At 40.6% G+C, this 25,844-nt stretch overlaps 1 protein-coding gene across 2 annotated transcripts in view; it reads right to left on the reverse strand.

The window, feature by feature from the left end:
- Positions 1-25,844, reverse strand: part of wu:fj29h11 (protein NO VEIN) — a 44,136-nt gene that overhangs the window by 16,822 nt on the left and 1,470 nt on the right. Inside the window, exons 2-29 of one of the 2 annotated variants that reach the window (XM_034861284.1) lie at positions 25,272-25,367; positions 19,147-19,921; positions 17,467-17,665; positions 17,003-17,367; positions 16,369-16,494; positions 16,089-16,286; positions 14,903-15,043; positions 14,372-14,629; positions 11,567-11,747; positions 11,277-11,443; positions 10,990-11,133; positions 9,680-9,858; positions 9,107-9,279; positions 8,736-8,960; positions 8,449-8,558; positions 7,468-7,683; positions 6,295-6,421; positions 5,983-6,199; positions 5,701-5,848; positions 4,403-4,580; positions 4,061-4,238; positions 3,682-3,808; positions 3,430-3,549; positions 2,764-2,914; positions 2,551-2,663; positions 1,356-1,506; positions 965-1,207; positions 259-471 (exon numbers count right to left, since the gene is read on the reverse strand). In XM_034861284.1, the coding sequence (XP_034717175.1) occupies positions 259-471; positions 965-1,207; positions 1,356-1,506; positions 2,551-2,663; positions 2,764-2,914; positions 3,430-3,549; positions 3,682-3,808; positions 4,061-4,238; positions 4,403-4,580; positions 5,701-5,848; positions 5,983-6,199; positions 6,295-6,421; positions 7,468-7,683; positions 8,449-8,558; positions 8,736-8,960; positions 9,107-9,279; positions 9,680-9,858; positions 10,990-11,133; positions 11,277-11,443; positions 11,567-11,747; positions 14,372-14,629; positions 14,903-15,043; positions 16,089-16,286; positions 16,369-16,494; positions 17,003-17,367; positions 17,467-17,665; positions 19,147-19,914 (5,416 nt within the window). In that variant the 5' untranslated portion in view covers positions 19,915-19,921; positions 25,272-25,367. Of the gene's footprint in view, positions 1-258; positions 472-964; positions 1,208-1,355; positions 1,507-2,550; positions 2,664-2,763; positions 2,915-3,429; positions 3,550-3,681; positions 3,809-4,060; positions 4,239-4,402; positions 4,581-5,700; positions 5,849-5,982; positions 6,200-6,294; positions 6,422-7,467; positions 7,684-8,448; positions 8,559-8,735; positions 8,961-9,106; positions 9,280-9,679; positions 9,859-10,989; positions 11,134-11,276; positions 11,444-11,566; positions 11,748-14,371; positions 14,630-14,902; positions 15,044-16,088; positions 16,287-16,368; positions 16,495-17,002; positions 17,371-17,466; positions 17,666-19,146; positions 19,922-25,271; positions 25,368-25,844 lie in introns of both variants that reach the window. The other variant, XM_034861283.1, reaches the window with a different exon arrangement.

Below are 25,844 nucleotides of genomic sequence, written 5' to 3' on the forward strand. Positions count from 1 at the left end.
AGGTGTACCCTTAGATCTACATTGAAATAGTGTAATGTAGAATAAAATAATAATTGAAAAAAGACAGTCTATTCAAAAAAATGCAGCATCTTAATAAAATCCTTGCAAAAACAGGAATCGTCTTTGTGAGGGATAATAGACACTCAAAAAAATAATCACCAAGACATGTCATGTATCGTGATGTCACAGAGATATTTACAAAATAAATAACTATATTATAATATAACAGTAGTAGAGGATACACTGAAGTGAAATTACCTGTCTGAGCTTGAGCGTTCTTTTTTTTGGTCTTGTTTTCCTCAATTGGGAAGAACACTCCTTCCCCGCTTAGTGCCACCATGCGTCCATCAGCCAGGGGGATTATGGGTAGATCCCTTAGGGTTTGCAGGATAGAGTCTGCCTCCCCGTAGCCATGCTCCAGAGCTCGGAAGTTGCAAACCAAAAGCTTGGCCAGTTGACGCAGGCCGTCATCTGGAACAGGTGCCGAAAATATACTTTGTTTTACATTACAGAGAAATTCGTTGATTTATTACAAAATGAAAAGGTGTGTGCCAACTTAATGCAGGCCCTTAGAATCATACCAGTTTAGTTTAAAAATGTTAAAATAATTACTTTTGTAAAGGAATCAGTAAAAACAAGATGGGGTTGAGCTACAGTACTAAATGTTACAGCAAAAAGATTTGACGGTGGCCATACTGCATGCTATTGTTCACATATTACAAGGCTGTAACAGCATGGGTTTTATAAGTGATAGCTTGCAGCAAATGTATCTGGCGCTTTCATAGATATATAGGAATGCCAAGTTTCTATCATTAATTGGCTTACAGGAAAATGCCAAAAATATCTATTGCACATATTGCATTCTGTCAGCAGTTATAATTAATTGTGTTCTGCCCTTATTTGAAGCAGCATGGATTGACTTTCACCCTCTCTATCCCTTTCCTTCTTCCTCCTTTCGTCACACCTGAATGGATGCCTCCCATCAGCTCCTTGGCCATGGCTGTGGTTACTGTGGTAACATCAGATCCCCGCAGGTATTTAACTCCTAGGTGTGTGAGCAGGGAGGAGGGGGGTGCAGGGCTCAAACCCGGATGGAGATAGGACAGAGACAGATGCCTTTCTAGCTCGTCTCCGCCAATCACGTCACGGATCACGGCATCGTGACAGACGGCCACTTGGGAAGGCAGCTTGTATACAACCTTACCATCTGGGAGAGAAAGCATAGATAGAGGAACATTCACAGAGATAAAATGCTTTTAATTGCTAATATACCAAAACTAAACTCACAGCATTGGTATACTAGAAACCTTTTTGTGAGATATGAAAATTTCACAACCTGCATGTGTGAGTAATACCTGAGCTGAGTGTAGGCAGGAATGCCTTGCCCTTGAGCATCTGAATAATCTTTCCAGCAACAGGCTTGAAGAAGTCCAAAACCTCATCAGGCAAGGGTACAAACTGCAGGAACTTGGAGAGACCCTTCAGCCCCTTGAACTCTGGGTGATCCTGGAATAATAATAAGCAGAAAAAAGAACACTGGTTTTAACAAAGACAATAGCCAAGGGCTGAGTGAACTGCCTGTCAACGGCCTTACTGAGCAATACAAATGCTACAAGGTAAAGGCACACAACCCAGTTATTGGCTGCAGGACAGTCAGTAGGGTGAGGTCGGTAACTCAAGTCTGTTTGGCGTGTTCCGTGCCGTTGTCAGTTGGAGGAGCCGTTGGTTATAATCGGGCCAATTTGACTTATTGAATCGGCCAGTGGGCAGTCGAATTTAATGACCAATCTGATTGGTGTAGTGCTAGTTCTTGACTAGTGAATCGGTGCACTAATGTTAAAACACTTACCGGAAATGACAAGCGAGATGAGTGCAACAAACACCTCTCAAAATCTGATGAAAATGTTTCAAACTGACCTTTGTTGATCAAAAAACAGACAGTCAGCAACCGCATGGCCTATATCTTGCTTAAAATGTTGTCAGAAACACATTTTGGTAAATTACAAGATTGGATTCCAAACAAGCAGCAATTATGGCCGGCTTTGAAATTCAGGAGAAGCCAGACCCACATGTCGCGTTAGTCATTTCCAGTTTTCGTCTTGAATGAATGATCAGTCCGACTGGCTTTTCAGCAGATGGTCGGCCGTCGGGTTGGTGTGTCAGAGCCTTAAAGCTTAACATGACCGTGACCTGGGACCCAGGTGTCACCATTAAGCCCATGTGATGTGTCGCAGCACTATCAATGAAACACCAAGAAAGGAGTAGCCACTGACATTATGAACAAAAGCATTAGCACATTATGCTGAACTTACCATATGACTTACACAATACTCTTCTTCAATGTCCTTGTCCTATCCTGGTTCTTCTCTCTAGTATGCTGCATTCTATTACATTCTATTTCTATTTTATTTTATTGAAAATGATCAGGTTTCCTGTCCGTAACATCTCATCATGATCTCATTTGATCTTTTAGTTTTTTATTAGTAAATTACTAGATATATAGTAAATACTGTAGTACACACAGTACAGTACAGTTCAGTATGGTCTTACAGTGAAGACATCCATGGCCTGGAGGAAGAGCTGTGGTATCTCAGATCGAAGCGACTGGTTCCATGAGCTGTCTCTGTCAACATCTTCACGAGAAGAAGGGATGTCAAAGTCCCCTGAAACCAGAAAGAGTACCAAGTGACGGTCAAATTTCTTCTTCATCAAATGAACTGTCTCCATTAATGGATAGCTTTATAATTCAAAACAATTTCTCACCTTGAATGATGAAACGGAAGCCAAAACTGCGAAGGGGCAGGTAAGCAAAGACAGGCTGTTTCTGTGGCTGGCATACAATGTCACTTTCTGTAATGTTGCTGTCAAGCTGGAAAGCCAGAGCAAGCTCGGTAGACTCAACATCCTCTTTGATCTGAAACAAAAACAGTCAATGTCAAAACAGATGCAACAGCTTACACGCAATATCACAGAAAAAGATATTTGGGCTTGTTAAATGGTTGTTGGGAAACTAGAGCACAGAACGTTCCAACATATTTTCTCACTCTGCTTCATTTCTTCTCTTACATAACCTAATGGCTGGTAACTGGTAGATGCTTATGGGAAATGGAAAGGTAACGTTGCAGGAGAGGGGCAGGGATTATAGCGTCATTTCAGACTGACAGATCTGGCCGGCCAAAAAAAGAGAGTTTTGACAACATCTGGCAAGACGCAGCAAAGGAAAGCGTTTTACGGAACGAGGAACAGTTATATAGTGCCAACACAGGAGCACGTCTGAAAAAGTCAAAGCTACATTTTTATTTATTTCCCAGGAAGGATGGCATTTAGGAACAGATGTCCACTTCTTGTTCTGAGATCTAAATATCGTACTTGTGCTTGAAAAGAATAAATGAGAAGAAAGATTTGAGATGAGATGTGTTTCTGTATTACCTTCTTGGGCTGCACCATAGTTTTGACCACAAGCCAGCGCTCAGTGCCCTCTGTGTGCTCCACCTCTAACACGTTGTGACTCAGATCTTTCCGAGTCATTGACACAAGACGCTTCTCACTCTGCAAGGAAAGAGACAAGGATTTATGAAAAACGGATGATTCTTTATGGCTTGTTTTAGAATTGAAAAATTGGTGTAAACTATGTTTGTTTGCGTAAATACATGTCAGCAAACAGGTAATAGCAAGAGCTACCTGATTGTAGATTGTGATGGAGCGCAGGCGGTGCAGGAAGAGAAGCAGGGATGGGTGCACGTCCTGAAACAGGTTTCTGGTCTGATGGCTCTCGGAGCGTAGAGGAAGGTAGATCTTAGTGGTCCAGCTGATAAGAAAAAAAATACAGAGACGAAGTTAGAAAACTCCGTACGCTGGGGAGCTGCGGAGGACGGTCTGGTTGCTCCACATAGCATTCTGGGATGGTTTATTGGCAATTCTTTATGGCCCTAAGAAGGGACCACCATCACCCCATACTCACGCAGCTGACAGGTCACATTGCCATATAGATATATTTTTAACATCTGTACTTTTCCCTTACTACGACCAGTCAAAGCCTACTATTTATCAATCATCCAACCTGTGCTGATGCATGTCCTTCAGCTGTGAGTCTAGAAGCTTCTCATCTTCAGTCCAGTGGGGGAGGATGTATCCCATGGGGCCGCAGGTCTTGTCGAAGCGCAAGTGGAAACCATTGGAGTGAATCTCAGGACGGTCTGTTACTTTAAACACTGATTTGAAGCCGATGCCCTTTTGACCTATGAGCAGTAGAACAGTCAGGATAATTAATAGACCATGTTATACAAGGTCACGTTTTCTAACTTCATACATTCAGTACATCCTCTGGTGACAAAAGCGTGGAAACTTCCAACAATGAACCTTGACTTTCTGAGCTCCTTCAAGGCATCATTTCAATACTTACCTATGTATCCATATTTGTGTTTGCCCTTGGTGCTTCGACCCACATCACAGATGGCCCTGATGTTTGTCTCCTGGAAGCCAATCTCATTGTTGAGAACGGAGATGCTGTCTCTCTCCACCACAAAGGCCAACGCTGGAATGACACCAACTCCTGATGGGTAACTGTTGTCATCGGCATTCTGAAAAATGGAAAAAAAGAGGTCATAATAAGTCATTTTTAGACATACTGTAATTAAAATTAAACTAACTACAAAGACATGAAACTCTGGAAAGCCATCTTCCGAGTCAATAAAAATATCAAGTGGGTTTTTACTTTTACAATATATTAATCACTAGGGCTGTAACGATATGCAATATTAAACCAAAATCGTGAATGTGAAGGCAGAATCACAACACCTGCGTTCCAACTCCCAGAGCTATCCTTCCTTTCCAGATCCAATGCTACCAAATCTTGAAATTAATATTAGTGTTAGTCCTTTTTGTGCCTTATCCCCCTTTTGTCAGGGTTTTAGCTAACTACAAAGACGGCTATAAGACACCGGGGTTTGCTAATGAAAGTGTAACATTGCAAATGGCTTCTGTTCTGACTCGAGTGCCTGGGTCTGTTTCTCGACAGTTCAGTAAACTGCTATAAGTGTGGATGTGTCCCCGGGCCAGGGCTGTAATAATAATGGATGGTTGCTAGCTGGCTGGGGGATGACTGTGGATGTATCCCCGGGGTTGTTGTCAGCTTTCATCCCGAATGAAGCCTCGCAGCGCCGGGAGAGTGAGGCAAGCAGACAGGGGTGTGCTAGCTGACTACATTACCATCAGTTTAGTCGTCTATCTATACAGTTAACTTTACTGATGAATTTGCAGGTTAGCCCAGAGTTGTGAACCGTGGTCAAAGCAATCATTATAAAAATAACTGAGAGTGTTGAAATATGGTGTATTCTCATGTTACCCACCAAGAATTATCTAACGCTATAGACCAAGCATTGATTATCATTAGCTACTTGCTTGTCAACCAGCACCTTTACAGTAGACACCAAAGCACTTTTGTTCTTCGGTCCCCCTACAGGTTTGAAGAGGATTTGTCCAATACTGTTACAATTACCATTATTCTTGTGGCTCATTTAAACAGGTTAGTGAACCACTGAGACAATTTTGGAAACCTTTACAAAAGAATCTTTGATGTTGAATCAATCGATATTGAAATAATTTAATAACAATGAATAAGGTATCTGTTGTGTGTTGCAAAGCGGGACATTATCAATGACAAAACGAGGCCTTGTGGCTGAAAAAAAAAAAACTGTCCACCTGAATGAGTTCCAGGACGAAGTGTGTATCTTTGCTGTAGAGTTCAGTGGAGAGGCGGTCTAAACTGCGGCCCAGCCTGTCCTGTTGGACCTGCATCAGCTTTTGGCCTTTAGCGGTCAATTCCACACCAATACCAAATTCATTCTTCCTGTCAGAGAAAAAGAAGATACAGAAGAACAAAGTATAGATCAGCTATACATTTAGGGAACCATATTTGGCGAAACAAAATCATCATACGTTGGTGGACATTGCGTAGGAAAAGGAGACGACATGATAACAAACCTTATGTCCTCAATGATGGCTTTTTGGGGGCATAATGTGGTTGTTGATTGGCAGCTGGCAGCATCCGTGCCATCAGAATCAGACATTTCTGACTGTTCCTGGCTCCCTTCAGCTCCACTGCTGACGTCTGAAGTTTCACCGTTAGGCATTGAGGCCAACTCATACAGCTCCTCTTCATCCTCTACATCCTCAACCTCTACGTCTTTCTCGCCATTGACTAGAAGTAAAAATGAATTACAATCAAATGATAGAAAGGGAAACTGGTAGAAAATAAAATGTACATTGCTGTGGTAGAGTACTACTTTCAATCACCTTGTTGGAGGCTCTGGTTGAGATGGGAAGAGGCAAAGCTGTTGTCCATTGTGTTATCCTCAAGGTACTCATCTTCATTGAAATTTAGAGCTGACAGACTGTTGATCTCAGGATATTTTGAATTAGGCTGCAGACAAGACAAAAAGAAAAGGAAATTAGAAGCCAAGCCAATGCCAATCATCATCTGTTTGCTTTGTTTTACATTAGACATACAGTGTGCATAAGCTGCAGGGCTAAGCTGATTTAACTCTTCAATCACTGATGACTAAAGATGAATATCTAACGACAAGTAAGCATTGTAGTTTTTTTATCAATTAGGGTTGGGTTTGATAACATTTTATCCAATCTAAATATATTATAGCATCTGAATCTGATTTCAGTGTTAAAACTTCAAATCTGAATCCAACTTGAAAATAACATAAAATAGAACTGAAATCATCGCAAAAGACATTTTCTTTGTTATAAAAATTTATTTTGTAGCATAATAAAAATAAAAATATAAAAAAGTAACATAATGTTGATTACATCTTATGTAAATGACAGTAGCATATTGACTTTGGCAAACTTTTTCACAATTAACTTTATCCAAATACTCCTAGGTCCAGATTCAGAACTATCAAACTGATAAGCTTGGACTATTGGTATGGCATGAATCAAGGTTTGACTGAGAGAATATCTCGATCATTCGGTTTGTAGTGGGGGAAACACAAAATGCTCCACTTGTGGTTGTACAATAATGTAACAAAGTGGATGTTCTTCCCTTTCAAATGATATTTGGCTGAGTACAGACACCGGCTGCTGAGATTCATTTTGGCAAGTAGTCAAGTTCCATGTGGAATTAATTGGTGACAGCTGATAGGATCAGGTCATGGTGACGGTTGACGTTTTAACCCGTGAAAGCAACGGTTAGTGCAGCATTAATATCACACTAAGCAGAGATCACTTGCCAGTTACACTAGAGCCAATTATTGCTCTGTTTATTTCACTGATGCTGCTGAGAATGTATAAAAGATAAGTCAAGATAACTGTAGTCAACACTGTATAGGTTTAGAGCAATATATGTACAAGGTCCAAGCACAACAAATGCACTGGTGTTTATATTTGTTTCAAACAGGATCCATCCAATCCAATTGCGTACTGTTTTTCTCTTTTTTTTCTGACTTGTATTCTGACCTTGGCCTGTTCCACAGGTGCTGTTTGTGTGTTGCAGCTTTGGGTCTGTTGTGGGTTCAGTTTTTTATGGTAGTCTTTGACCCAGTCTGTGATACCCAGGAGGATACCAAGCCGATGCAGACAGTTCATGTGCCTCAGGTCAGACTGAGCTTCAGTGACCAGGACCTGTTTAGACTTGGCCTGGCCCAAGACAAGAGAGAAAGGCTCCAAAAACACCTGGAAGTAACATTCACACAAGAACATCCACATCATTTCTTGATTAGAGTTACAACCGGAATGCACTTCCTTCAACATAGGGTTGGTAATTATGTAAAAAAAAAATATGATTGTGATGATAAAGGATGACAATGAAAGGTTTAATCATGTGTCTGATGTAAAGGCCAAGGACTGTTTTTATAGCACATTTCAGAAACAATTCAAGGATGACATAAAACATTAATTAAAGAGAATAGAAAATTAAACAGGCTCAAACAAAGAAGATAGTAAACAGCAACTCAAAAAATTACCAATAATTCAAAAAGCTGATTATCTATCCAACCTGACTGGCTTGCTGGAAAAGTCTATGGCATGACAACTGTAAGACTGATAAAAAACCACATCCTTAGCAATTTGGTTGAGCAGATTATATTCACAGGCTAAAGCCCTCTTTTGGACAAGGACACATTAAAATGTTGTGCAACCTTTCACAAATTTACAGGTTACATAGTGCAAGAACAGTGGTCCGGACGTGGCAACTCTTTCTAGTATTCGTACTGCAGTAACTATTTTGAACATTAGCTGTCAGTATTACATTTTGCCCCTTTAGGTTAAAAAACTCAATGTTGCTTAAAGGAGCCATGGGATAATTCTAACAACCTATATGTGGACTGTTTTCTTATTATCTTTACTCTAAAATCAAAAACACACTTCACCAAAACCAGAATATGTATCCAGAAATAACATTAGGTATATTATTTGATCCCACCATGTGCTGTGACTAACCTGCTGCAAAAGAGCCTGGCAGATTCTAGTGGGGATTCGTGTCAAACATGCCAAGAGGAATTTGGCCACTCTGCTGTAACATGACACATCCTCTTCAGACTGGGAAAAATCTAAGGAACAAAAATATTATTTTAGTAATGATGACACAATCATGCTGCATTTTAATAATAATGGCTTATGCTAGCTGTTCATATTTCCTTTCTAAGACGCAAATTAGAAAGGCATTCGAATTAATTTAAAAGCAAGAAATTAAAAGTGAACTTAAATCAGCCCTGATGCATCCCTACCTTCTTTGCCCACAGCTGCTGCCAGGGAGCTCTGCATGTGATTGGCCAGGAGGGCTGTGGGAGCATTGACAATCCCATCAGCTACTACCATGGACACCAGATGGCCAGCTGTGCTGACGGAGTTGAGGGCCATGGCTGCACTGGAGAAATGCTTGTCTCCTGTGTGTGTGGTGATCCTGAGGAGCAAACCTGGTGCCACCTCCAATGCTGCCAGGCCTGTATTAGCTGTGTTGCAAGTATGAAAAATATTTTTAAAATCCTCTAAAAAAGATTTTGGCATGTTTAAGGGGCATTGAGCAGAATTAAAATTTCCCTGCACAGGAAGACTACATTTTTTTCAATAAAGGATCTTGCTATACACAAACACCTACCTGCATTTCTTTCAATGAAATCTTTGAGAGAGCCATGAAGGGGTTTGAAGATCAGTTCCCACTGGCTCCACTCATTTAAATCTTCTAGCAGTGGGCAGGAGAGCAAGCTGTTCAGAGCGTGGGCCTTGGACATCTCACCTAGGCGTCCCACTGATCCACACTCACCTTCAACACTGTTCATGGGAGGGATTTGGGAGACAAAACTTAGTTGTTCAGTTACTAGAAAAATATCTTGAAAACCAACTGACACATGATTCTCAAAACCACATCAAATTTCATGTCAAGTTTTTAGGCAGATGAAAAAAATGTTGGTGGACGCATTTTAGATCACATTCCGGCTGGACCATACATGGTCTTACCATTTACTGGTCTCCACCTAGCCTTGTTGATTCAACAGTTGGAGCGATTAAAGGAGCATTCTACCAGTACTTTACAGGCTGTGAAAGCAGTTGCAATATGTCTTTTGTGGCTCTAGAAGGACCTTATCAAAGCTTGAAAAAAATAACTCTGATGTCATCGGGGTTGTCTTAGCTTGTAACAGAAAGCCTGTCTGTCTGATAATTCACTGCTAACCTTGAATTGCTGCGTTTGGCAAACAGGGCCGACTCATAGTAGACCTGGCTCTGGCCTCCTCCATTCAGCCCTCTCTGGCGTTGGACCAGGCCAGCCAGCATTTGCAGACTGCCGTGGCCCAGGTCACGACTGTCCCGGAGCCGGTAGTGGGATCTCAGTGCTGATTCAATGTGGGAGAGCTGAGAAAAGTAGGGTGCATGTTGACGTTACTCTCACCGGTTATAACATTAACTTTACAGGTACATTATGTATAGCCATCCCCCATTCGTGGAGGTCAAAACCTTGTTTGCCTTCAAACCGGGTTGATGATCTGGGTTTTGTAGGAAATATTTTGGGATTTCTCCCTTAGATCTCAGCTGCTGTGCTTTGTTGTCTGACTAAAATCCCGTTATTAATTTCTGCGGTTAACTGTTAGTCATCTATTAGTCTACATCAATTTGTCCTTAGATGACAAAGAAATCATAACAAAACCATGTCAATAGCAAAGGCATGGAAATAAACAGTCTGTAATGTAAACGCATACTTATGATGACATTGTGTGGGATCAAGGGAGTTGTTGTCTTCATTGTTAACCGCCATTGTCAATTATACAAGTATCTATTTAATTACTTACAATGTATTTGTGGTGATGGCTAAAGCAAGCTAACATTAACCAGCACCTAAAACCTCATGATCAAAATATATTTCAGATGTCAGTGTCCCTTCTTGAATGTTGTCAGTACTTGTGTAGCAACATTACTCTATCGGTCTTTGGGAGACTAATTTCGCCAGTGGGACAGGGTAGAATCTCTGGGGCGGACTGCAGACGTCGGGTGTGCCACTGTGGCGGCTCTATGTTGACCAGACCCAGCAGTCTGGATCTGATGTTCCCCAAACTTTCTGTTATTGCTGTTCCCGTCCTTAGCACCCAGCGCTGGGGTTTGTACTGGCTGGGTTCAGGTTGCTAAAGTTGGGCTGGGAGCTAACTGTGGATGTCCCCGGGGCTTTTGTCCACTCTTATAGCTACTTTAGTCTCTTAGCTGACCAACTTCCATTCCACAGCATTAGATTAGACGACTACCGATACAGCTAACATTACTTGGCAAAATGTAAATGTACATTAACCGTGCTTAAAACAATCTTACAAAAAATGAATTTACAAGTGTGTAGAACATTGTTGTCACCTTATAATTATATGGTACTCTATCATTGTGTTTTTATGGTAGTTTTAATAATATAACATATATAATTTATAACATTATAATATATACACACACACACACACACACAGAGTATATCTATAAACTTTTTTCATTCTTTAAATGACTCACTTCATCTGGATCAGTGGACGTTATGTCACCACACTGTGTGATGAACTCAAACACATCTTGTCTGGTGGGTCTGAAACCACAGCCCACAAGTTCCATGCTGCCACTGCTCAGAAGCAAAGTAGACCCCAGTGTGTCCTGCAGGAGCTGCACACAACCAGAGACAAAAAACAGGATTCATTCGTATTTTATCACTGTGGCAAAATCAGGAGATGTTAAATGCCTTAAATATTTATTTCACAGAATCTGAGAGTTAGCGTAAACGGTTTTAGAGATGGAATAACTTGTACCTGAATGTGTTTAACCAGGTACTCCAGAAAGTTGCCTTGCTGTAAAGAGAGGAAATTGTTGACCTGGAAGTGTTTGGTCAACTTCTTCTCCAAAGAGGCCAAGTGGGCCAAAGTGAAGGCTGACTGCTGAGAGGACAAGTTGTCTTTAAGGTACTGTTTCACTTTGGCTGTAAAACATAGGGCAGAAATGTCAGTAAATCATAAACTAATGTGGACCAGATACATCAATAGTAGACATTATCAGAATAGCTAATATGATATGGCAGAAACACTATATCCTGCATTAATACCTTCACTGGGGAGGGATGTGGTGGGTTTGTCCTCATTTTTAGCTTGTTCGGTGGTGTTGGATGCCTTATCCTTGGGCACCAGGTCCTGTGGGACAGCCAGAGAGCCTCCACAGATGGCCAGCTGAAACAGAGCTGTTGCCAGACGGTTACCTGACACCTGCAGCAGGAAGTTCTGGATGTGCTGGATTAGAAATTAAACAAAAGGTATGGTATCACATCAAAAATCACTATTGAGTCATTTAATTATTTCACTGAGTAAAATAAAAGTTTCTCTAGAGTACATCATATTTTATTTGTGTTCATTTGTAAACACAAAAAGCATTCCATTACATAGTTTTTGCTTTAAACATGCATTACCACATCTGTGTCTAAAGAAAAATGTAAAGCAACACTAAAGCACTTTTCCCGCTTCAGCCCCTTACAGGTTGGAAGCGGAAGTTTCCATTACCACTGTCGTAATGTCTCATTCGAACTACAGATCTGCTACCCCATCTGTCAAACTTGCATGATGTAATGTAATGGACAATTCCGCTTCCAACCGGTTGTGGGACCGAAGAGGCGGGAAGTTATTTAGTGTTGCTTGAATGACATCAAAAACTTTCCTTCACAGTTAAAACTTTTCCATTCAAATTGCAGTCACGAAACTTTATGGGTGTATGTTTAAGATCAAAATGAAGGCTGAGTTAAAAAAAAGAATGGGGTCTGCGCACGGGCAACAGAAGTAAGGAGGTAGAAAGTAGGTAAGAGGCCCCCCAACTTTACACCCCTGGCTCCATTTGGCGTTGGGCTGATGTGATACTATCGCAATAGGAACCAGGGGGACTGAACATTTTTTAAATGTTTACCTACACTAGAGGTGTGACGAGAATTCTCATTGAGGTAAAAAGTGTCTCGCAATATCTGTACACAAGTGCAGAGCAGCAGCCAGCATGACGGAGGAGTCTGAATTTGACAACAACATTGGAGCAATAGAAAAAAGAAAAACAACTGCTTGCAAGACAAAATCTGTCCCGGGGCTTCAGGGAAGCAAAGAGGCTGTATGGGCAGAAGCTTAACAGCCACGTCATGGATAATAAAGACTCACGGCGTCTGTGGCAAGGTTTTAACACAATCACAGACTTTAACCTCCACAGGCCAGTCATACGGACCCCACTATTTCTGACAGATTTAATGACTTTTATGCAGGCTTTTAGGTCAAAAGCAGCAATAAGGCACAGGTACCCTCATTATTAGCCAACAAGAAGTTAGTCTTTTCCAGGGTCAACCCGTGCCATGCTGCTGGGCCTGACAACATCCCTGGGCGTGTGGTGAAGGGCTGTGTTGAGCAGCTCAAAGAAATCTTTGCAGATATCTTCAACAATTCGCTTATTCATGGTGTGGTTCCCACCTGCCTTAGAAGTGCCATCATTCCTGTGCCTAAGAAGCCAAACCAGATTTGTTTAAATGACTTCTGCACCGTGGCTCTTGCACCTATAGCCATGACATGTTTTGAGTGGCTTATCCTGCAGCATATCAAGGGCCATCTCCGTGCAGCTTTAGACCCGCTGGAGTTTGCATACAGAGCTAAGCGCTCAACTTAAGACTCCATCTCCACTGCACTCCATCTCGCCTTGTCACACCTGGAGGAAAAACACACCAATGCCAGGCTACTCTTCATAGACTTCAGCTCAGCATTTAACACCATCATTCCACAACTGTGAGGGGAAAAGCTGAGGTGTCTGGGGGTGGACTCTGGCACGTGCAGCTTTAAAACCAATTGTGTCATAACGTTTGCTGACGACATGACAGTATTGATCAGCAATGATGATGTGTCTGCATACAACAGGAAAGTAGAGGTGCTAACATCATGGTGCGGCTTACAGAATCTCCTCCTAAATGTCGACAAAACAAGAGAGATGGTAATCGACTTCAGGGGGGCGTTAACACACAATCACACCCCACTGACCATTGGTGGCGCCGCTGTGGAGACAGTCAACAGCAACAAGTTCCTGGGGTTCCATCTGGCGTTTGACCCAAACTTCTTCACTAACATCACAGCCATTGTGCAGAAAGCCCACCAGCGGCTCCACTCTCTCCGGTGTCTGAAAAAGGCCAGTCTACCCACCATCCACCTTACCACCTTCTACAGCGGCACTGTTGAATCTGTCATAACATATGGCCTCACCTCCTGGTTTGGCGGCTGTAAGGCCCTGGAGAACAACCAACTGAACAGGATTGTGAAAATAGCCAACAAGATTATCAGTGTCCCTCTCCTCTACCTGCTGGAGATACAGTATATAACCAGCGGTGTGCTAGCAGGGCCGTCAACATCATAAAATACCCTTCCCATGACCTTTTCTCCCTCCTTCCAGCTGGGAAAAGATACAGGAGCCTCCGCTGCAGATCCAGCAGGATGCTGAACAGCTATTTTGATAGTAGATGGCAGATAAGTTGAATAAATTCTCCAGGATAAAGATAATTCCAGAACATGTACAAGTAGGCGGCTATCAAGATGAGTTAAGCCCCAAATCTAAATCTACGCCGTGTTCATCAGCTAAAATTAACTTTTTTTCTTCCTACGCCTTTATTAAGGATTAGGACATTAAGGGTGACATTTGTTAAATGAGTTCAGAACTAGAAAGCAGCACTGTAACTCTACGAATTAACACCCAGCAGCTTAAAGCATAATTTAACAACACAAAAGCAGTGTGTCATAACCATTGAGCTCCCAAAAAAGTGACACTGCCAATGAGCAAGCTCTTTTAATGCATCTGAGCAAGCATGGGATTCAGTAATAGAATACATCTGCCAGTGTCTAGAACCCACCTTAGCCATCCTGGGACTGAACACCCCCTCTGCGTTTGTAAAGACCGCCAGCGCTACCTCGGCTGCCGTCATAGAAGCGTACTTCTTCCTGAGGTCTAAGCTTCCCGTGGAGAAGGAAGATGCTCCTTGTACTGGCTCCAGCACGGTCTTCTTTATCTTTCTCAGCCGCTCGTAGGTCTCATCCTCCAGCTCTTTCTGGATGACCTCTCTGGCTCGTTCCATTATCTGGTGCTCACATCGACTCACCTTCATTAAGGTCTGAAGGGGACGGAGAGGGATTGTTATAAAGCTGTGAATTATACACAACCTCAACTGTATTTTTTTCTAGTTTTAGTCTAAATAATTTTAAAGCTCTATGAAGAGTAAACTGATCAATATTTATGTCATTCCATTAAACTCTAATTACCAGACAAGGTCAGACAAAAAAAGGGTGAAACTAGATTTAAAATAATGAAACAAAGCTGTGCATACGTCCGTCATGTAAAGTTGTGCAATAATATCTTTATGAATCCGTTTTGTCATGTCTCTTACCCCTATGGGCAGCCCAAGGCTGTGTATCCTGATACCCAGCTCGTAGGGAGATTCACAGCTGTAGTGGTCGGACAGATACTTCATAAACTCAGCCAGGTCCACTTTTGGCTTGTTCTGCTGCTTCCTAAAAACACGAATTTGCTAAACAATGGAAACAAGAGTAAGTAAGTAAGTAAGTAAGTTAGTAAGTAAACTTTATTTATATAGCACCTTTCACAGACAAGAAGTGCTTTACAGTAAAAACAAAAAAAACAGCAACACACGAAATACTAAGCCATATTTCGAGTTAAAAGCTTGTCTAAAAAGATGTGTCTTGACGTGTTTTTAAAAGTTTCCACAGAATCCAATGCTCTCAAGGCTAAAGGGGGTGAGTTCCAGAGCCTTGGAGCCGACAGAGAAAAAGCTCAATCACCTCTGGTTTTAAAACGTGTTCTGGGGACAGTTAGAAGGTCTTGGTCTGAAGACCTCAGAGAACGACCAGGAATGTGGGCATGTAATAGATCCTGGATGTAAGCGGGAGCTTGACCATGCAAGGCTCTATAAGTGGTGATTAAACTGTAAAAATTGCAAAATGCACTAGTAGACACATTCAGGCAAGAATTAAAAATGTTCTGACAAGATAGTAGACAACTGAAATTAGTAGGTAAACTGAAAAACTGCATGGATGGTTCTAAAAAGAAGTAATCTTGTATAGAAGTCTGAGAACTAATAATACCCTACTCTCACTTGATGTTTTACTTCGGAAATATTAGGGGTAGGAATCTCGGAGCACCTCACGATTCAATTCTTATTCAGAGGCCAACGATTCGATTCTAAACCAATTATCGATGTGTCTTGATGCAACAATTTTTTTATGTAAATTTTCATGCGTGATTAAAAAGACATACATATAAATCTGAGTGTGTTAGATTTTGACATACATAGTATTTGTCACACAACTTTTAATTAACTTTTTTGTCTACTGGGGTTTAATGTAGTCATTCCATGCTTAAGCCTTAAACATGCTTGTTTAAAGGTGGAGAACTGGCTTCTAAGAACATGAAACATGAAGTGGTCGGATGTAATGTGATAAAGTACAGTATACAAAATACAAATGCAATCTACAGATATGAAAAAAATATTATTTAACTTTAGTTTGTTGGTGAATTTAGTACAAGCATAATGTCATTTGCCAAATTAGTCCAACCTTTAAGATGTCGATTGTCTCAATCTGGTGGATATCATCATCCTTGGTGTTACTGTCGATCTTGAACATGCGGTGGATGAGGGGGAGTTTGCAGAGGGGCCCCAAGTTCAGCTCTTCATAGCGCTTCTTGTCCTTCAGCCCAGCTAAAGACTGGCCCAGCTCATACAGAGTACAGATGGATGTCGCTGCTTCAGTAGACTGACAGAAAGAGAATAAGGACTTCAATAGAGACCAAATATCCGGGGTTGAATCTATTATTTGTAAATGCATGTGTCCTAACCTCTATGAACATGTTGATCTCTCTTATGAGGTACTGAAGGTCTTTTAAAGCCTGAATCTTCCAGTGCTGTATCCTTCCTGCTTCCAAAGAGGGAATCTGCATAAGACTACACACCCTGGATATCACCTTGATACAGTTGTGGAAGGCATTGAGGAGGCAATGTTGAAATGAGAGACAGTACATTAGTCAGTTACACACAATCACAAATGGAACACATTGAGGGCAAAACATACCCTTGGGCGCTCTTAAGGCTAATAGAAACCATTTATACATAACATTTCTTATTTTGCCAAGGTCACTTACTGAACGTTCAACATGTCCTGTTCCTACACTGCATCATGGTATACTGAGGCTACTATTGATTGATATTACTATATTAATGCCTCCTGGATAGACTTTATTGGGATTGCAGTGTTATTTTTGTTTGTGCAACTACAGTACCAGAATGACCTTTTAGTAGCTAAAAGGGTCAATGTTACATCTGCATTTAAAGTTTAGAGGTGGTACTGGGCTTATTTTTATTTTTTTAATCTTTGGACAGAGCTAGGCTAGCTGTTTTAGCATGCTTCTAGACCCTATGCTGAGATATTGAGAGCAATATCTATAATTAAAAATGTGTCCTCTTTTTCCTCACCTTTTCTTTGGTGACCAGCTCTCCCCCAGCAGCTATGTCTCGTATCACATCTTCCATTAAACTGTTCACAGAATCCTGATCCAGGACTCGGTTCCGCCTTCTCCCTGCGAGCTCATCCTCATCCTGCATCATAGCCTCTACTGCCCGCATAGTATCTCCATGGACCTCTCTCAGCTGGGCGTGGTAAGCTTCTCTGAAGACAGTGACGCTGCCCTTTTTTGGGGTTGCATCTCTAATTTTGCTCTTCTTCTCTTTGGTCGAGCTCATATCTGCCCCCAGCACTGGAAAGTCAGAGTCGGAGAGGAAGTTGGACGCATTGGCCTGTTGCTGTTGCTTCTCTTCAGGTTCTTGCATAAGACCCTGTGCTACTGGGGAAAGATATGGCAACACATATTTGTTACATAAGTATGGGTAAGTGGCAATTCTTGTTTTCAATGCATTAAAGTGATGGCATGATTGGCTACCTGTAGTTGTCTGCAATCCAACAGTATTGGGATCTGCTGTTGGTTCAGATTGAGTGGGTAACTTCTTGGGGCAAGATGCTTCCCAGCTGTCATACAGCGACATGTACTGTGTGATAGGGAGCTGTTCCTTAAACCTCTGAAAATAGCAGGTTTTGAGCTCGTCCATCGATGGAGCACTCAGCTGGTACTTCTTTATCACCTGGAAAATATTAATAAACTTTTACTGCCCAGTTGGTTCACATACAGTTCAAAGGTAGACATTGTTGATCACTAGGGGTGGGGTAAAAAAAATCAATACAGAATGGTATTGCGATATTTTCAGTGGAAATACTGTATCAATGCACAGGCCCCAAGTATTGATCTTTTATTATATGTGTGTTGGTCACCTTGTCTGATTGACAATCCCATTTTTCAGCAATAAAATTAAAGTGAGATGAACAAATAGAGAAATGTATCTTTTTAGATGAAACACATGTTGACAACGTTTCCTATTGGGGACATCATTTGGAATTGGGAAAAATTTGAAGTGGGAAAAAAGGTTATAAAAAGCAGTATATCGCAATATGTTTTAAATCACAATAATATTGTATCGTGGCTTAAGTATCGTGATGATATCGTTTCGGAAGGCAAATGGTGATTTCCACCACTAGTAATATCTTTGCATGCAGTAAAATTCAAAGGTCAATTTTGCGATTAGCTTAATGCTTTTGAAGGTTTGTTTACAGCTTTACTGGCTATATGCTTGTAAATTGTTATTAGTTGATATGTAACTCAAACTTCAAACACATTTGTGAATATACTTTCGAATTACATTGTCAAAAGTCAGCAAACACGGATTACAAATGCAAAATATCAACACCATGCCCCCAGTCTTACTGTAGTAATCTGTCTGTGTCGGACACAGATAGCAACTTTGAGCTGAAATGTTTTGACTTAATATATTTAAAGCTTTTGTTTCAAAAGCAGTGGTCTGGGTATTAAAACTACTTCTCTCTGCATCAGAAAACTTAGTGCAGCCGCCTGCATTGCTCGGTTAATATCTGACTTGCCCACTTTGAATGTGCAGCACCGGGATGAGGCATTATTTATAGGATGACGCTGGTGTTGATTTGAATTTCCATAAGATTATTTTGATGCAATGATAATTCGTACTACTGATACTTTCCTGGTGCTATAAATACTTAGAGCCCCAAATGTGTATTAAGCCATGACAATAAATAGTCACCAAAATAAACAACTAGTTTGAGTTACATTTAATAAACATAGCGCCAAGCTGTTATTGGATATTACTGAGCTTTTTTTAAATTATTAAATTCAATATATGTGACCTGTTTGTTTAAAGAGTTTTGCTTGTGGGTTGTGTTTCCATTTGGATTGTGACCGTGCCTTGCTAACTAACTATCGCCAGCCTCATTAACATTGTGGATTCGTAACACCATGTCTGCACTGTCAGTGTGCATTGGTTTATGTCAAGTTTAATGTCAGCGTAATTAGCACCATGTTTGGAGGAAACATGCACTATCCGAGTGACTTCTAGCTGTAAGTTTAATGAGTGTTATTGTATTATTGTTGCTTTAATGTCAAATATCTTCACATATGCATTACAAACAAAAGCTAACATGATAAATACAACATGACTGAAAATACTCAAAGTTCTGTTTATTTGTTTTCATAACTGACCTCTAGGACCCTTTGGTAAAGCTGCTGGTGGCTCAATTTCTCAGCTGGCTTGGGCGCAGTAAAGAGTGGGTCAACAGGAAGACAGTCGGTGGAGAACAAAGAGGAAGTGCCAATCAAAGAAGGACCTAAAAAGTTAATTCCTGCGTGAGTGGGAGGCACATAGTGAGAGCTGACATCCACCTGTGGCACTGTAACAACATGAGTAGCGCCACTCTTCCTACTAAGTTTTTCAGTTCCCTGTGGTGTTGCAGGCCTGCTGGATTTTGCTGGCTTCCCAGCAACAGGCTGATTTTGAGGGTGGTGGATCTTATGGAACACCAAATCCCCTCTTACAACGAGATCGTCTTTTAAAGATGCTACCAGGCAGGAAATAGTTTTGAAGCCCAAAGAGGCTAAGGCCAGGTTGTGGCGATATTTTTGGTTGTAGACTTCAGCCACCATCTTCAGAGGAATCCCATTTGGATGTTCGGTCATCATTGCCACAATGTTTTCTAGAAAATTCTCACTCTTCTTGTTGTCTTCTGTAGCGTTTGCTGATGCTCCAGCTCCAGTTACGATCTCATCACTGAACTTGTAAAACACCAGTTTCCCCTTCACAACCAGATCCTCCATAGAGGCTACCAGGCTAGCCATGGAGTTGAAACCCAGGGATGATAATGTCAGGTTATTGCGGTATGTCTGGTTGTAGAATACAGCCAGCTTGTTGAGGGGGATCCCATCTGGGTGCTGCTTCACCAGGGCCACTATATTCTCCAGAACCTTCTCCATTTTAATGCTATCAGGGGAAAAAAAGACTATTAATAACAGATTTACACTGCAAAGCTGTTTACCAGTAGTTTGTGCTCTCACTAATAAGCTACATGCATGTGGTTTAAGAAGTGATGGGAATAAAATAACAACGTTACTTTTTCAGTAACAACTAACATAATTGATTATTTTTCCCATCTTAATAACGCCGTTGCCGTTACTGCCAAAAAATGTGGCGCGTGACTATAATTGAAGCAGTTTTTTTTTCATCAGACCAACCAGATCTATGAGCAAAGAGACACAGACTTTTTTTTTTTTTACTGTTCTTCCTTGGTTAGTGGGCAATGCACGAGACAAGTGCATAAATGCTGACGATTGGCTGAGGTTGAGTCAAATTTCATGGTAAGCCAATCAGAAGTAGAGTTGGGCGACACACAACAAACAACACAAGTGAGTCAGTGAACGAGAGACAGCGATGGCGAGCCCAAATAATCCTAACGTAGTCTTCTCTAAATGGAGGTATAGCCGTTACCTTGTTTTAGGTTCCTTTAAAGAGAAGGGCGGAGAGGGGGTCACATTTGAGCATTTAAAAATGTACTTGAAACTAACGCAATAGTTACTTTCTGAAGTAACAAGTTACTTTCATAATTTCTAACTGAGTAACCAAGTTAGTTACATTTTGGAAAAGGTACCTAGTAACTGTAACTACTTACTTAAACACTGGGTTTAAGCAATTTGTATTACAACACACACAAACAAAACATCCAACAGAGAATCGTTAATGTTAGAGAGAGAAGAAAAAGAAATCTATATACTGGAAACCCTACAACAGTAGATATCAATATGACAGCTACATGTTGTTTGAAATATACAGATGCCGTTTATAGAAATTGTCTGGGCCAATGTATTTGCCAATTTTATCTTATCGCAGATAAATTAAATCAGGATATACTGTATTTAACATGTCCCACGTTGTACATATTTTGGTCATAATTTTTGAATAACTGAATGAAAGGGATCCTTAACATAAATATTTGTTTCTGTTATGTCTTTATTTAGATTTAAAAAATGGACATTGGCACATGTGTAATTATTGGATTTTTAAATCACCATCAACCTGGCTATAGTGTCTATATATAATCAGAATCAGAAAGGGCTTTATTGCCAAGTACGTTTTTTTTTTTTATACCTACAAGGAATTTGTCATGGTGTTGTTGGTGCATGTCACACATTCTCTAAATATAAGAAGGATAAAAAGAATATAAACAATATAGTTATAAACATATACTGAAATGCTGAAAAATCAGTCCATGCATTTGTTACTTCCAGGCTGGACTACTGTCATTCCTTATCAGGATGCTCAAATAAGTCCCTTAAGACTCTCCAGTTGATCCAGAATGCTGCAGCACGTGCTCTGACAGGAACTAAGAGAAGAGATCCGATTGCTCCTGTATTAGCTTCTCTGCATTGGCCTCCTGTAAAATCCTGGATTGAATTTAAAATCCTTCTTCTCACCTTCAAAGCTCTAACTGGTCAGGCACCATCATGAACTAAAAAAGCTCATAGAACCCTATTGCCCCACTAGAGCACTATGCTCCAAGAATTCCGAGTTACGTGTGGTTCCTAGTTCCTGTGTAACCAGCTTCTGGCCTGGGTTCCGGGGGCAGAAACCCTCAACATTTAAGAGTAAACTTAACATTCTCCTTTTTGATAAAGCTTATTGTTAGGGATTGAGGAGTCGTAGCATCCGCCTAACCCGGCCCACCTGCTTCTCGTCATAGTCGTCAGATTCATCTTCCTTATAATCAATAATATAATAAAACTAGAGGGAGGCGGTGCGGTACAGCCCGATCTGGCAGGGGAGAGTTCTAGCCCGACCAGGCTCCTCTCTTTACCCTGTCTCTATTAGTTACGCTGTAATAGTTTTAGACTGCCGGGGGACTGCTTTTGACACACTGAGCTCCTCTCTCCTTTATCTTTCCATTTGTGTGCATCCATGTCCCAGAAATGCTTGTCCCATCATGTTTGCAGCTGTTGTTGTGGTCCTGCTACACGTCCTGCAATGCCATGCTATGTCCTACTACGTCCTGCTGTGCCCTGCTATGCCATGAACTACTACAAACTACTATTTGTAGTCACTGTTCCATTATCTTTTACGGTGACTGTTATTGCCACTCTTCATTTCAACCCCACCCTGCCGTCAGACACCGCCTACCAAGAGCCTGAATCTGTCCCAGGTTTCTTCCTTAAAGGGAGTGTTTCCTCGCCACTGTTGCACTGTTGCTTGCTCTGGAGGGAACTACTAGAACTGTTGGGTCCTTGTAAATCATAGAGTGTGGTCTAGACCTGCTCTATCTGTAAAGTGTCCTGAGAGAACTCTTGTTATGCATTGATATTATGAAAAAAATTGAACTGAATATACCCACAGTATGTATTTATAAAGATAAAAATACATGTAAAATAAATAATGAAATAAGTTAAACAGTAGTAAAAAGGTAGAGCCAGAGGCGTAGTGTGGAGAGATTCAGGTTGCTTTCCGGGCCTTGTTGACAAGGCTAAGTTTAGTAGTTTATAGTATAGTTTATATCTGCTACAATCAATATTTTCGTATTAACAATGAATCTAATGTCTATGTGTATATTAAAGATGCTGCATGTAATTATTAGTATTAGCTTTATCATTTTAAAAATAAATACATTGTTCAAATAGTTGCACAATAACTCTGTCTAAATATATTCTGCCTATAATTACCAAAGTCTCCTGGTTTGTTGATTTACATGTTGACATTTTGATGGAAGAATATGTGTAAAATCTATCCAAACATTTGATTTGACAATTGCAATGACAGCTTGACAGCTTTATGATACTCAGTGCTATGGACACACTTTGGTTAGTACTGAGAAAGTATGGTGATTTAATACTTAATAGCCCTAGCAAATATTCTTGTCAATATTGACAAAAACTGTCGCTGGTAAAACCAGGTAGCCAATAAAGTATAGTAATAAATCGAGCACAACAAAGCCGATTATTCCCTTTTCCAAAGAGACACCAAAGGAATCACTAGTGTTTGTTTATGACTACACATACAAAGCTGGCAGACAGCAGAACAGATAATGTAATATATGCTAACACAAAGTTGAAAAGATTGAACTATCAATTCCTCTATAATACTACCCCAGACTGTAAACTGTGTTTTCTTATTTGATAAACCATGGCATTTCAATTACAGGAATAATCATCCAAAACATGAAACATTCCCAACATATGTAGATGCACATGGACAAACTAAAGTCAAGAATACGAAGTTGCACAAAAAGTAGGAGAGAGATTTATAAGTCTATCTTACCTTGTCTTCCAATTTCAAAGATCTGTTGTTGATCTCAAGCAGAAGCTGAACTAGAGGCAACCTTCCTGTTTCAGCTTATAAACTCCCATCCCTCCCTCCTCCTTTCCTATTGTGTTTCATTCTGAGCAAAGTCACAGAGAAATGAAACTGAAAGTAACTGGTAAGCTAAGTCAGTCTATGGCTGATTGTGACCAACAGGCACACTCTTATGTTCCTGGAAATGGTTATGCCACATGTCACAATCAAAGCAATAAAAAGAGAACTTTTACAATAGGCAAAGAAACGCAGCTGGAGTTGCAGCAGAGAAGCATACTGCCTGTCTTTCATGACCTACAGTCAATCCATCTGTCTGAGGCACTAATTAATTCTGCAAAGACAAAAAACTAATACTAAAGTTTTTCCCAGATGACACGGTACTAGACGTCGGAGAAACTGTTGACATCGATGACAAATATAAGCAATCATGTGACTGAGGAAGGGAGGGGTAGAACTGGCTTTGAGTTTCACATTCCTGCCTTGCCCCAGCTGATTCACCTCAGCTGCTGAAGAAACGAAACAGAGATTAAACTCCTTTTCCCCCAGTGAGTCTGGGATGAAACAAAAAAAAAGGAAGGCTGAGCTTTATTGCATTGGTTTTTGTCATATATGAACATGTGTTTATCCTATGTATGTGTTCATTATCTGTCATACATGGCCTTTAATACAAGACTAAATAGTCAGATTATAATGGGTGCTAGTAATACCCAATGGGTGCTAGTATAGTGTATATAATGTCAATAGCATAACGCCAGCTAATGTATTTGGGAAAGAATAGTTCTCTATAAGTTTCCTTAAACAAAGTATGTTGACCCCTTTTTTGTAGGGTACTCCACACCGCCACACACAGAGCTGCACAGAGGTGGGGTTTTGGGCGACCTGGTGGGGTGTCAGATCTGTGCACAGCAACAGAACCTTCTACACATAACCGACTGTATGAAAATAATATCCCAAACCAGCTTTTCCCTCAGATTGAGAATTTACTTGCGGTGGTAGGTGGCGCAAAATGTGAAAAAAGTTTATGAACTATTTATTGAAAACAATGAATCCCTAACGTTAACAGATCATTTCGAAAGAAATAAGTATTTACATATTAAACAAATCAGACTAAAAGAAGATTTGGTAAGTGTGGCCTTCGATGTGCTTAGCCAATTAAATCTGGTTGGTTTGTCAAAAGTTATGGTTCAGCAGATAAAATACCTTATTACCCAAAGCCCAAATGTTATTAACAACTTAACCTTAAAACTATACTATGATCCATACAGAGAGTTTTGTTATTTTATGTATTTATTTTTTTCTCCCTTTTTTAGATAGGGACAGGGGATGGACAGGCGCAGTGGGAGAGAGATAGGGAGGACACACTGCAAAGTGTCGCAGGTTGGACATGAACCCGGCCGGGGAAATCTCAACACGTTTTTCAAGTGTTTTAATCCATATTTTGGGGATCCTAACATGCACACATGTTTGTGTTGCACTCATTAAGCTCTCATCTGAACAGATTTATGTCATTCAAACAACTCTGAGTTGTGGTTTAAAACTTCTACAGCCATATAGGACGACAAATGACTTTCAGGGAGTTAAAATGTTGTCCCGGTGTTTTGGTACAACACTCTGGAGCTAAAGACACAGTGTAGACTAGCTGCGTGAGTAAGCATCTCAACAATGATTTCTCAACGGATCATCACTCATAGACAAAAAAAAAATCTTTTTACTTAAAAAAAATCAACAAGACGGCATTGGTGTTGCTAATTGCATTGCTTAGCTGCATAGTACATTAAATGTTAAATGCAAATTTGAATTGAAGGAAAAGGCACAGTGCTTTCTTGTAGTAAATGTAACTCATATCCACAGTCTCTGTATCCAGATTGTATACAATAAAGTAAACTATTCAAACTGCTTCAAGAACAAAAGAGCATGTTTGCAAGAAGTCGTCGCAAAGAAATCAGCTGTATGCATTTATAGGGCTACTGGTAAAGGCAAGCCACCAATAACATACCTTAAAACGGTCGGTTTGTGACTGTGAACAGCGCGTCATGTCTTCTCTCTCCTCACAGCTAGGGCTGTAGCTTGCAACATGGGGAAAGCTCAGCAACTGATGAGGACAATAATATAAGAGAGACATTAACAGAAAAGTGACTGGCCTCAATGGCTAAGCTAATTTATTTGTGTAATGGCGAGTCAAAACTCATCAGTCAAATCATATGGTCACATAGTCCAATAACTTGTTGAACCTAAGCCAGTTTTTGTGAAGTTGACATTCTCCCTTGACCCTACATAGTTAACACAGAGACATTTCCCACCTACAGTGAGGGTGATGATATACAGTGGTGTGAAAAAGTGTTTGCCCCCTTCCTCATTTCCTGTTCCTTTGCATGTTTGTCACACTTAAATGTCTTGGAACATCAAACCAATTTAAACAATAGTCAAGGACAACAAAAGTAAACACAAAATGCAATTTGTAAATGAAGGTGTTTATTATTAAAGGTGGCATCAATCAAGGCATCACTTAAATAGGAGCTGCTTGACACAGTAAGGTCCACCAGAAGATCCTTAAAAGCTACACATCATG

Source organism: Etheostoma cragini, chromosome 21 (assembly GCF_013103735.1).
Source record: "Etheostoma cragini isolate CJK2018 chromosome 21, CSU_Ecrag_1.0, whole genome shotgun sequence".
In the NCBI taxonomy this organism is placed as follows: domain Eukaryota; kingdom Metazoa; phylum Chordata; class Actinopteri; order Perciformes; family Percidae; genus Etheostoma; species Etheostoma cragini.